Raw genomic sequence first — 13,250 nt, 5'->3', positions numbered from 1 at the left:
AACAGTAGATCACAACACTAGATGTTCATTGTGCATACAGCTGCAGTCATAACAGATGGGTTTTCCTGCAGTCAGGCGGGTCCTCGGTCGGCCGAATTCCAAAGTCTAGGTCCGGCGTCTGTTGTCGTCGCTTCTTCCCTGACGTCAGTGCGACAGGGGTATAAAAGAACCAGCCAACGCCATTTTCTTCAGTCTTTCTTGCCGCGCGGTGCCCGAAGCAGAAGCAGTTCGCAAGTGCTAGTCGGCCAGCTCCTGAGATTACGAATATCTGCAACCGAAGTCTTCTTGAAAGCTAAGTACCCCGTTGGGGAAACTTTTCTTGCCTCAGACCGATGTCAGACAAAGTTAATAATTGTATTTCATGTGGGAAGCAAATACTGCATAAGGATTTTCATTCCCTCTGCATTCCTTGCTTAGGCCCAGACCACGACGTCTTGGCCTGTCATTTTTGTGCTACATTCAACAAACGCACCATTAAGCATCGGGCGGAGTTCGCCCAGCACTTTTTTGGCAAAAAATTTAACTACATAATGTCGTCGGATACTCCGACTCCAGTTTTGACAAAAATGCAAAGATAAGGACCGACACACGAGGTCCGCGGCCTCTACTGACACCACGCCAAAGCCGAATACAGGTGGTCCGGTTCTCAGCGAGGCGCCTTCGCAGCCCCTGACTACCGACGACACTTCATTGGTGGTGTCTTCTGGAACCGAGGTCGCAGGTTCTTCGGCCCACACCCCGACTACAGATACCGAAGCCACTCTTGGCGGTGAAACTCGGAGTTTAGACAGGTCTGCCTCCTCTCAAGGTGTCTTCAGGCCTTCCTCTTCTTTTTCCATCAAGGCTTTCACTAAGTCTAAGACGGCCATGCATTCTAAAAAACAAACCCCACAGGGCCCTTCTCAAGACCCCATGCCTAAAAAGCAGATGCTCAAAATGGCTGAGGACTTAATTACTCTTATCAGGGGTTCTCAAACCCCCCCCCCCGGAAAAAAGGGGCAGAGTGGAGGAAGAATCCCCCTCCTCGGACCAGGCCTCCATTATTTCAGAACATTCTGATGACCAGGAACATTCATACTCCCCTTTTGAAGATTCTGATGCAGAGAAGTCCATTCCTTCTGTCCCCCCCCCCCCCCCCGAGGAGTACTCTCTTGGGGAAACCTTGCATACCTTGAGGGAACACTTCCATTGGGAAGGCCAAGAGTACTCAGACTCCAAGAAAAGGCTTAGGGATTTTCTCTTGCTCCCTCAGCACAGGCCTCTGGCTATACCTCCTGTCTTAGATATCCTTGATGATGTGTATTCGGAGTCCTGCCTCAACCCAGATTCTTTGCCTCCAGCTCCAGTCAAGCCTGACGGGTATTACCGGGTTCCTGACTCACACCAATTCCTATACAAAAGCCATGCGGCTGACCCAGAAACTATCTCACAGGGCCCCAAGGGAATTACGGCCTCCACTACTAAAAATCCATTACCTTCAAAGAGGGATTCCAGAGCTTTAGAAAGGTGGGGGGAAAAAGGTATACACCTCGGCCACCTTATCCATGAGGGCATTAAACTGCCAGTTCCATATGTTAAAGTACCAACAGTTTCTGTTATCACAGTTGAGAAGCAAAATGTCACAACCTGAACAACCAGATTTGAAGGAGTTGCAGGATTTGATACATAGTACAGAGCAAGTAGGTAAACATACCTTGCAATGTGGTTTTGATGCTTTAGAAGCCTCATGTAGAGTTGCTGTTACAGGATCAGTCATACGTAGACATGCTTGGCTCAAAGAGCAAACCTTACCAGATCATGTCAAAGCTAAATTACTGGATGCACCTCTGCAAAAAGATGCATTGTTTGGTGTTAAAGCTGAGGCGGTATTAAAGAAAATGGAGGAAAAGGCAAAATCAATGCAAACAGTGAAAAACTACCTACAGGTACAACCTCCACGTTTCAGTAGAAATTCGCCTTAAAAAAAAATTGGTCCTTTCCAGCCACCGACAGACCCCTAAGAGGTAGATACAGGCACCAGAGGGGTAGAGGGCAATCTCAAGGATCATTTAGAGGCAGACAATGGCAAGCAACTACCCAAAGAGGTAGTGAGGATAGTTCACAGCCATTCAGAAAGCAGAACCAGTGACTTTCCCATTTGCATGCCAAGCAAGGCTCAAATGGCAGCACCTTTAGGCGGGAAACTGGCACCATTTTCAAAAAAATTGGCATATTGTCACAAAAGACAAATGGATCTTGGACATTATAGACAGAGGCTACAGATTCCACTTTCACACCCTTCCAAAAATGAGAGGCATGCCAAACCTGCCACGCAATCAAAGGGCAGAGGCACAAAAACAAATTTCAGATCTCATGGACATGAAAGCTCTTCAAGAGGTACCTGCACAAGAACAGGGTCAAGGTTTTTATTTCAGACTATTCCTGGTACCAAGGAAGGGCAAAGATTGGAGACCTATTTTGGACCTATCCATCCTAAACACTTTTTTACTCATGCCAAAATTTAAGATGCTCACATTACAGCAGCTTCTTCCCATGCTGGGCAAGGAGTCTTGGCTGGTAACATTGGACTTCAAGGAGGCATACCTGCATGTCCCAATCAGACAAGATTGCAGAAGATACCTCAGATTTCTTGCAGGTCAACACATTATCAATTCTCTGAATTGCCCTTTGGCTTGTCTACTGCACCCAGAGTGTTCACGAAATGCCTGGCATCAGTAATTGCCTACTGCAGACTACAAAGGAAACAAATATACCCATATCTGGACGACTGCCTGATCCAAGCAGACAGCAAGCACATACTTCTGAAACATCTGGCTTTTGTAATAAGGTTGTTGAATTCCCTGGGATACACAGTCAACAAACAGAAATCAAGGCTACTACCATCTCAAACAATAATTTTCCTGGGTGCCAACTTGGATACAAACACCCAGATGGCCTACCTCACGCCAGAGAAACAAGGGCAACTAACTCAATACTTCAGAAAATTGGCAACTTTCACCAGGCTGACTGCAAGGAAAATCCTGCAGGCTCTGGGATTCATGGCATCTTGCATCCTGCTAATCCCATGTGCAAAGCTGCATATGAGGAAACTTCAATGGTACCTGAAAAACCTATGGTCTCAACACAGCCACAGCTTGGAAACAATAATACTACTAATTCCATGTCTTCAAAAGGAATTTCTGTGGTGGGCTCAAGCATGCCAAAGAAACACAGGTCTCCCATTCTGCAAGCCTCAAGCAAGCCAAATCATCACAACAGACACGTCGGATTACGCCTGGGGGGCGCACGTGACAAATCGGTGCATTCAGGGCAGATGATCCCAAAAGGAAAAGCACCTACACATCAATCAAAAAGAAATGCTAGCAGTAATAAATGCTATTATAGCTTTCAAAGACCTGCTGCATCCAGGCCAGCTATTGATAAGGACAGACAACACCACAGTAATGTGGTACATAAACAAACAGGGAGGAACCCATTCATACCCCCTATGCAGGCTAGCCATGTCTCTCTGGAACATGGCTCTAGAATTGCAAATAGAGCTTCAAGCACAGTTCCTGCCAGGCAAGGAAAACATGCTGGCAGACAACCTAAGAAGAAATATGACAGATCCACATGAATGGAAGTTGCATCCTCAAGTTTTTTCAAAGATAATTCAAGCATGGGGAAGGCCAGACATAGATCTCTTTGCCTCCCACAGAAATCACCAATTGGCAAAATTCTGCTCAAGGACCTTTCATCCACAGGCCTGGAAAGTGGACGCACTCTCTTTCAGTTGGACAACAATGACAGTTTATGCCTTTCCACCTCTTCCTCTGCTGCCCAAAGTTCTATTAAAAACCAGAGCAGACAGACCACAGATTATTCTCATCACTCCAGACTGGCCAAGGCAACACTGGTACCCACTCCTGAGGAGCCTGACACATTCCCCACCATGGATCCTGCCTCTAATGCCTCTTCTACTGACTCAGCACAACTTCAAAACTCTTCACAGTCAGCTGAAAACACTCAATCTAGCCGCATGGAAGATTCCTTAAAATCACAACAGACCCTACTCTCCAAGGAGGTACAGGATGTCATTTTGGAGGCCAGAAGACCTTCTACTAGAAAAGCCTACTCCGCCAAATGGAAACAATTTTGTGCTTGGAATGAGAAAAAGGGCCAGAACCCTGGAATATTAAATTTACCTCAAATATTACAGTACCTAGCCGAGATGCTAAGCAGTGGACTTTAATTCTCTTCCATCAAAATCCATGCCTCAGCCATTTCTGCAGAATACAACACTGACCCTCCTTTATTCTCTCACCCCCTCTTAAGGCAGTTCCTCAGAGGGGTTAAGAATATAAAACCCCCAAGGAAACAATCAGTGCCTGCTTGGGATCTCAATTTCATTCTAGAGAAACTGACTTTGCCTCCTTTCAAGCCAGGTGCCTCATCAGAACTGCAGTATTTGTCCTGGAAAACAGCCTTCCTGCTGGCTATCACCTTAGCTGGCAGGGTTTCTGAACTACAAGCCCTCATGGCTGTGCAACCTTTCATCATTTTCCATCAGGACAGAGTTTCCTTACGAACCAACCCTTCCTTTATGCCAAAGGTAGTATCCAGGGTAGCCTTGAATCAGGCTATCCACTTACCTACCTTTTACCCCAGTCCTCAAAACAAAGGGGAGAGGCTACTACATTTTTGGACATTCACAGGCAACTACGTCATTATTTGGACAGAACAAAGCCTTTCAGAAAATCAGAGCAACTCTTTGTGTCCTATGCTACAGGGGCTCAAGGGAAGCCTATTTCCAAACAGACAATCTCAGTGGATAGCCCACTGCATACACTTTTGTTACTCTCTTCATGGTAAAACTGTACCTGCAGGCATAAGGTCTCACTCCACTAGGGCCACAGCTACCTCTGCAGCTTTCCTCAGGGGGGGGGGGGGTTCCTACCAAAGATATTTTGGAAGCTGCCACTTGGAGTTCTGTGCATACTTTCTCCAAGCACCATCACCTGCCTTTATAACTCCAAATCTAGAGCAGGTTTTGCCACTGCAGTTTTGCAGGGCATTCTGGCTCCTCCTAGTTCCACCTAGTGCCTACCACCCTTATTTTAGCTTTGGGATTCTACCCATCTGTTATGACTGCAGCTGTATGCACGATGAACATAGTACAGTTTTGTACCTACCATAAATGTAGATGTTCGAGTGCTAATACAGCACAGCAGGTACAAAACTGTACTTTTCTTGCTACTCTTAACGTTTGTCACTTTTGACAAACTGCACTCTTTGTATTGATTTTTGGCTCTTATTGAAGGGGTGATGACATCTCATCTTGTGTGTCTGGGTTTCTTTCAAAAATAGGGAAGACAGCTGGAGGGCAGTTGCTATTTGCGGTGATATCAGTGGGTCGCCGTAAGAATTTTCCACGGTTTAGGGATCCATACATGGGCGTATATTAACTACTGAAAGGCCCTCTTTGTTGAATATACATAGCTATGTTAGGTTTCAAGCAACTACCATCATCTTATGTGTTTTCCCTAAATATTATGATGCAGACCATAATAAATAATGATTCATTTTGACATGGGACATTATTACATTTATTATATGTTACAATTTGGAAAAATCCAAGAATAAAAAAAACTACTGATATGACTTCATATCACTTAAAGTAATAGTACATATTTGCTTTAAAAAGCACACACAGGCACACAAAACAATGAGTGTTGAACAACGGTAAAATAAGTTTTTTTTAATTGTTTTTATTCTAGTGCAGGGTGCCTTCACTCTGCCATATTAAAATAGCTGTTGCAGTTAAGTCATTTTATAGTTGCTCATCCCTCCTATTTTGTATGTGTGTGTGTGTGTGTGTGTGTGTGTGTGTGTGTGTGTGTGTGTGTGTGTGTGTGTGTGTGTATCCTTTTCTCCATTTTGGCTTTTACCGAAATGATGACACAATCTTTTTTAGATCACTACCTGCACATCTCCAGTCAGCATACACCATCCCATCTGCAATATGGTAAGCTCTAATCAGTGGCTTTTTTTTTTGTCTACAGCTTCGTGAAACAGCGACAAGTGGATTTGCAGCCTTGAAAGAGCCTTTGGATGGGATTCTTATTATGCTAGAAAACTGTGGTGATCTGAGAAAGGGCAAAGGGCATTCCCTAGGCCACTATATTGTCACCGAGTTCCAGGACTGGATACGAACAAATCCTGTAGCCTCTCAGGTTAGTAATAGATTTATTGATTAATGGCTGCAGGGATCACAGCTCTTTTATCATTTTTTATATACATCATTTCTTCAACTTGAAAGAAGCAACAAGTTACAAATTACATTTAAAAAAGTAATCATTCATTCTTCATCAGTCATAGTTTCATAGATGTGCACTAGACTAACGACCACTAAGGCCCCTATAAGCCTGGTCTTACAATTCCCAAATACGTCCCACAAATTTGATTTATATATGGAGTCATTTACTGATTCTCTCTTCCCATCAGAAACATAGGTGCCAGACCAGGGGGTGATTTTTCGATTACCCATCCATGTGAAGCAGAGTTTCTCCCTAACCCTATATATGCACAACTTGGTTCAATGAATGGGTAATCAAAAAATCACCCCATGGTCTGGTCGTGGTTTTCTTTGCTGTTTATCTTTTAAGTTCCAATTCATCTCCCTTCATTATTGTATCTTTAATGGTATCTAATCTCTTACAGTTTATCCTAAGTAATTGTTTTCTAGCCTCTCTTTTTTCTCACACACACACACACACACACACACACACACACACACACACACACACACACACACACACACACACACACACACACACACACACACACACACACACACACACACACATATATATATATATATATATATATATATATATATATGGATTCGTATCACTTCACTGAAAGACCATTTCACTGACACCCATTTCACCGAGATTAAATCACCTAAACTTCATTTCATCTAAAACTCATTTCACTAACAAGTAGTACTGTAAAGCAAGTCAAAGGTATATGTTCTTTTCCCCACTGTAGTGCAATCCTGCTGGTTAGTATGTATAGTTAGGGAGGTGGGGGGGCACAGCCCCCCACCTAGTTCGGTTTTAGCAAATAATGTAAAAAAAAACAAAAACCCAGACAGCAGAAAACCAAATTAAGTGGGGGGCTGTGTCCCCCACACCCCCACTAACTATATATTTTAACAACAGGATCAGACTACAGTGGGGAAGAGGACATATACCTTTGACTTGCTTTAGAGTATTACTTGTCAGTAAAATGAGATCTGAAGTAGTTAACTTCATTTGCTCAACAACCTGTGGGTATTGGATCCGATTTGGATCCGAGCCGGCAGCTTTCCGAACTAAAAGATCCGAGCTCCAAGCTCCTCCCCCTACCCATAATGCCCTGTCATCTCCCTCTAACCCCCAGATCTCGTTTGCCGCGACTTCTATAAGCTTCTCAGAATAAGCTCCGAGCATAGTACTGTGAGTTTAGCATTTAAATCTTAAATTTCTGTCAAACTTTCTCTAAGTTTGTGTGTATGAACTCCCTCTTACCTTTCTAGCCTTTTTTGGGTAGTTTCTTTTTGGTTAAGCTAGATTTATTCTCCTCTGCGTGTGTGAAGGTGTGTGCTTGTGGACCTATTTTCTTTTCTATAATGACTGAAGGCCCTAAAGCCATTTTCTCTAAATGTACCGAGTGTGGCCATAAGCTGTCCCCAGTAGATGGCCACACTCTGTGCTTCCTGTGCCTGGGGGTTGATCACCTCTCCTCGGGCTGCTCTATTTGTGCAGCCTTCAACTCCAGGGTCACCTTCGAGGTCATCTAGGCGGCCTTCCCGGCCGGCTTCGGTGGCCGCTTCTAGATCTACCAGAAGTTTATCGGACGCAGACATGGACCAGATGATGCGTCGATTTCTCCAGGCCCAGATGCTTCGACACCTTTTTCGCCCCCATTGCTCCTTCTCCGACACGCTTTCGGGGTTCGGAGCTGTCGGAGCCGACTAGCTTTGGAGCCAGGGTAGGGTCGGTGCCGACAGCGTTTCCTACTATGGCGCCGACTGTACCCTCGAGTCTGTCGGATCCAAGCTCTTGGGGCCGTGAGCTGATCGTCGGATCTGGAGGGGTCAGTGGGCCTTTGGCTCCATTAAGGTCGGGGCTCCATTAAGGTCGGGGCACACTACCCTTTCGGATCCGATCGGTTCACCTTCGGTGCCGGTCTGCAAGTCGGATCCGAGGGGACTGCTTTCAGATCCAAGGGAAAGCAGTTCCCCCTCGGCATTTGACGTCATGGAGAGGGTCCTTTTGAGGGATTCGAGGCCCCAGGCTCTTGCTACGGATCCACCTGCCATTCCCACTCAGAAGGGCCTGTCTTCCATCATCCGGTCCCAGAGACAGCCTGCGCCTACGTCCCAGATTGTTCCCATAGAGGAACAGGACATTGTTGGTGAGGCCTCTTCGGACAGCCCCCCCCGAGGAGGTCCCTCACAAACGAAAGTGCAAGAGGAGGCACTTGGACTCCCCCGAGTCCCTCACGGAGGACACAGACTTAGAGGAAGGGGAAGGTTCCCCAAGGTCACCCCCCCGAAGACGTCTCCTTTGGAGACATTATGGAAATGTTACGCATTAGAGGGGGGTGGTCTGCTCAAAAACCTTCCTTGGATGAGTCTGTGTTTCTGGAGGCGTTTGATGCAGGCCCATCTACCTCTTGGGTGTCCCCTCCCGCCGACCCCCTGGTAGACCTCATAACTATCAGGGCATGGAAGGAGCCAGACACTGTTGAGCCAGTACCCAAGAGACCGGACAGGATCCTCAGCCCTCCCATGGACAGGACAGTTTGAAGCAAGGGTGCCCCAGTGGATGCCATGGTGGTGGCGGCTGCCACTAAAAAGGAATTAGCACAGGAGAGTTCCTTGATGCATCCTCCAGACAAGGAGTCTCGGATGATGGACCGCTTGGGAAAGCGGATATTCTCTTCAGCGACCTTCTCTGTAAGGTCACTGAATTATATGGCACATGTGATTCAGCTCCAGCGGGACCTGATTAAAGTGTATGCTGGGTCACCCCCCAGAGTCCATGCCGGCCGAGGACAAGCAGACCTTCTCGGCTCGAATGGCCACTCTCAAGTCAATCACCAACACATCTATGCGGCTTCTCTCCCATACTACTGAGGGAGCAGCTAGAGCTAGCGGAACAGGTGTCATCTTACGTAGACAGGCCTGGCTCCGTCTCAGCGATTTTGTGGAATCCTTCAAGGCGTCCTTCACAAACGCCCCTTTTGATGGTTCTACGCTTTTCGGCAAAACCGTCTGCGATTCGCTCCTCCAGAGCGAGAAAGACTGGAAGATGTCATCTGCCATCTGGATCCGCTTCTCGGCTCCTCAGAGGTCCTACTCCAGGAACCAAAGAAGACAAAAGAAGATGTGATTCCTGAAAGCTCAACAATCCCATTTCGCTCCAGATCCTTCGTCCTTCAGAGGCAGAGGAGGACAGGGTGAATGCCGGCCCAGAGGCAGGGGGGGTCCGAAGAATTTTGGGTCGAGAGAACCTTTTTCAGATTGACCCACGCAGCAGCCCTGAGGGGTTGCCCGACTGCTCCTCTCTGGAGGCAGTCAGGGGGCGCTTCTCGGAATACCTAGCAAATTGGGAGTCCATTACGACAGATCCGCTGGGTGCTCCGAATCATATCCAGAGGCTATTCAATTCCTCTCCTATCTTACCCTCCCCGATGAACAAGGCTCCCCGATGTTCCACCCGATCAGAGGGAGGCAGCAGCATCAGAAATTCGAGGGCTGCTAAGAAAGAGAGCTATCCAGCGCGTCCCCCCCCCCCCCCCGAGCAATCCAGATCAGGCTTTTACTCCAGGTTCTTTTTCGTGCCAAAAAGGACGGGGAACTTATGACCTATTCTCGACCTGTCCACACTGAACCTGTCAGTCGCCAAAGAAAAATTCCGGATGGTCACTATTCAATCCATTCTCCCACTTTTGCAGGAGAACGACTGGATGCGCTCGATAGACCTCAAGGATGCGTACTACCACATTCTGATGGACAGATGATCCAGAAGGTTCCTCCGCTTTAGGCTGTGAGCCAGCCATTATCAGTTTAGGGTCCTACCCTTTGGTCTCACCACAGCCCCCAGGGTGTTCACCAAGGTCAGGGCAGTTGTAGGGGCCCACCTAAGGCTTCAGGGAATACAGGTCTTTCCGTACCTGGACGACTGGCTCCTAACCGCCCCCCACCAGGCATCAACTCTGCTCAGGCAGGGACTACTACTTACACCTAGCCCACCACCTAGGGATCACGATCAACCACCAGAAATCCTCCCTTCAACCTACTGAAATTTTGGAAGTCATAGGGGCCAGGATAGACTATACAATCCAGAGTCTTTCTGACAGCGGACAGACTTCGCAATCTAAGCCTTCACATTCTAGACCTCTTACAATCGTCAGCTCCCCCAGTGGAACTAGTCCTGAGGGCCCTGGGATCCATGGCAGCAGACATCAATCTGTTGCCCTTCGCTCGCCTGAAGATGAGAATCCTTCAATGGACATTGCAAGTTCAATGGTCCATTCTTTTTCACCCCCTGTCTACACCTATTCCCCTCCGCAGTATTTGCAGGGAGTCGCTTTTTTAGTGGCTCTGCTCCAGAGATCTCCAAGATGGCCGCCCCTTCGTTATACCCCCTCCCCAAGTCACGGTGACCACGGACGCCTCTCTCCTCGGGTGGGGGGGGGGGCATTGCATGGGCTGATCCATCTAAGGCACGTGGACTTTCACAGAGACCTCACTGCATATCAGTGTCCTGGAGATGAGGGTGGTGCTTCTAGCGTTGCAGGCTCTCCATCCGCTTCTTCCTCCAGGAACTATTGCAATTCAAACAGACAACATGTCGGTAGTCTGGTACATAAACAAACGGGGGAACCAGATCCTATCCACTTTGCAGGGAGGCAATGAGAGTATGGGAATGGGCGATATCTACCAACTGCTTTCTCATAGCAATGCACATCCCGGGTCGGTCAAACATCTTGGCGGACAGGTTGAGTCGAATGATCCTCTCACCTTACGAGTGGTCTCTGAACCCAGCAGTAGCGAAACAAATCTTCCTCGAATGGGGTCAACCTTGCTGCGATCTCTTCGCCTCGCCTTCAAACACAAAGTGCAGGGAGTTCTTCGCTCTGATTCCCCCATCAGGGGAAGCCCCCAGAGATGCTCTAGTTCATGCTTGGCCATCCGGTCTTCTGTATGCTTATCCTCCTCTTCCATTGATGACAAAATTCTTGCAGAAAGCTCGTCAGTTGGGGAGCAGAGTTATCCTCATAGCCCCATTCTGGCCTTGTCAAACCTGGTTCCCTTACCTGCGGTCTCATCTAGTACATCCTCCCTGGATCATAGAGCCAATCCAGATCTGATCTCTCATCCTTTAGGATTGAAGACCCCCCGAGCTGGACTACCTCAAGCTCTCAGCTTGGTTGATCCAGTTCCCTTAATGGCTAGGACTCCCGGTAAATCTTCCTCGGTTAAGGCCATCCAGGTGGCCGCCCATAAACAGTCTACCAGGAAAATCTACAAGAGTAAATGGAAACGTTTCTCTGTCTGGGCAGAGCACAGGAACTTGGACCCCTTCACGGCTGCTATCCCAGCAGTTCTAGACTTTCTTTCCCATACCTTTGGTCAAGGAGCTAGTGCTTCTACTATTAAAGTTCAGTTGGCAGCTATTTCCCACTACCATGTTGGAAACAGCTCAGGGCCCCTAGTGTCCTCTAAGATATGCAAAACATTCATGAAACGAACCTTTTGTTAAGACCCCCCATTAAAGATGCAGTGCCTCCATGGGATCTTACCCTAGTTCTTCAAGCTCTGACTTGGGCCTCCTTTTGAACCCACGGCTTCAGTCGACTTAAAATATGTATCTTGGAAGACGGCCTTCCTGATTGCCATTACTTCTGCTAGAAGGATATCGGCGTGTCACGCTCTTTGCAGTAAGCCTCCATACATCATCTTTCATAAAGACAGGGTCTCCCTCAGGACTAATCCCTCTTTTCTGCCCAAAGTGACTTCAGAAGCCAACATCAACCAGTCCATCAATCTACCTGTCTTCTTTCCAAATTTCCAAAACAAAGGAGAATACAGACTTCATTGTCTGGATGTTCACAGACAGTTAAGTTTTTACTTTAACAGAACAGCAGATCTTCGAAAATCTGATCAACTTTTTGTTTCCTTTGCAAAATCTTGTCTGGGGAAGCCAGTCACTAACGTAACCTTAGCTAGATGGATTTCCCAATGCATTCTCCTAGCATACAAAAGTTCTGGTCATTCTGAGCCCCTGAGAGTGCGAGCCCATTCTACCCGATCTATGGCAACTTCTGCTGCTTTCTGGTTAAGGGTTTCTTTGGATGACATTTGCTCAGCAGCTACTTGGGCTTCCTCTCATACCTTTATTACACACTATAAATTGGATTTAATATCCAGGGGGCGTGCATCGTTTGGCTCCGCAGTGCTCCGGAATTCCTTCCATAAGGGCCTCCCAAGTTGCTAGTAGCTGGGGACTCTGTCCCACAGGTTGCTGAGCAGATGAAGTTAACTACTTCAGATAAAGAAGTTATGTACTCACCATAACATTCCATCTGAGTAGGTAACTTCATTTGTCTGCAACCGACCCTCACTTCATCCTCCGGACCCTTAGTTCGTTATCAAAGGATCAGGATATGTCCTTGTTCAGTTGACATCACTGGAACGTATTGTAATCCTTTCCTAGGTTATAGAATTTCCTATTGCCTTTTTTCTGGCAAACTCGATCTGAGGGTTTGAGGGAGATGGCAGGGCATTATGGGTAGGGGGAGGAGCTTGGAGCTCAGATCTTTTAGCTTGGAAAGCTGCCGGCTCAGATCCGATACCTACAGGTTGCAGACAAATGAAGTTACCTACTCAGATGGAACGTTATGGTGAGTACATAACTTCTTTTTGTAGGTGAAATGAACTTTCAGTGAAATGAACTTTCAGTGAAATGAACTTTAGGTGATTTGGTCTCAGTGAAATGGTATTTCAGTGAAGTGATACTTCTTTCGGCTGCTCCCGTTAGGGGTCGCCACAGCGGATCATCTGTTTGCATTTCTTCCTGCTCTCTGCATCTTGCTCCTGTCACACCAACCACCTGCATGTCCTCTCACCACAGCCATAAACCTTACCTTAGGCCTTCCTCTTTTCATTTTACCTGGTAGTTTCATCCTTAGCATCTTTTTTCCCAATCTGACCCCCA

The 13,250-nt window shown here is 47.0% G+C and overlaps 1 protein-coding gene across 1 annotated transcript in view; it reads left to right on the top strand.

Annotated features, from left to right (window-relative positions):
* The window catches only part of LOC122790655 (exonuclease mut-7 homolog), a gene marked incomplete in the record, with an annotated part of 2,442,473 nt that overhangs the window by 539,148 nt on the left and 1,890,075 nt on the right, over positions 1 to 13,250 (top strand). The window contains 1 exon segment of the mRNA XM_044058180.1: positions 6,042 to 6,212. Within this exon segment, the coding sequence (XP_043914115.1) occupies positions 6,042 to 6,212 (171 nt within the window).

Source organism: Protopterus annectens, chromosome 16.part0 (genome assembly GCF_019279795.1).
Source record: "Protopterus annectens isolate FY-2018-M chromosome 16.part0, PAN1.0, whole genome shotgun sequence".
Lineage (NCBI taxonomy): Eukaryota > Metazoa > Chordata > Ceratodontiformes > Protopteridae > Protopterus > Protopterus annectens.
This window is presented reverse-complemented; position numbering and strand designations above follow the sequence as displayed.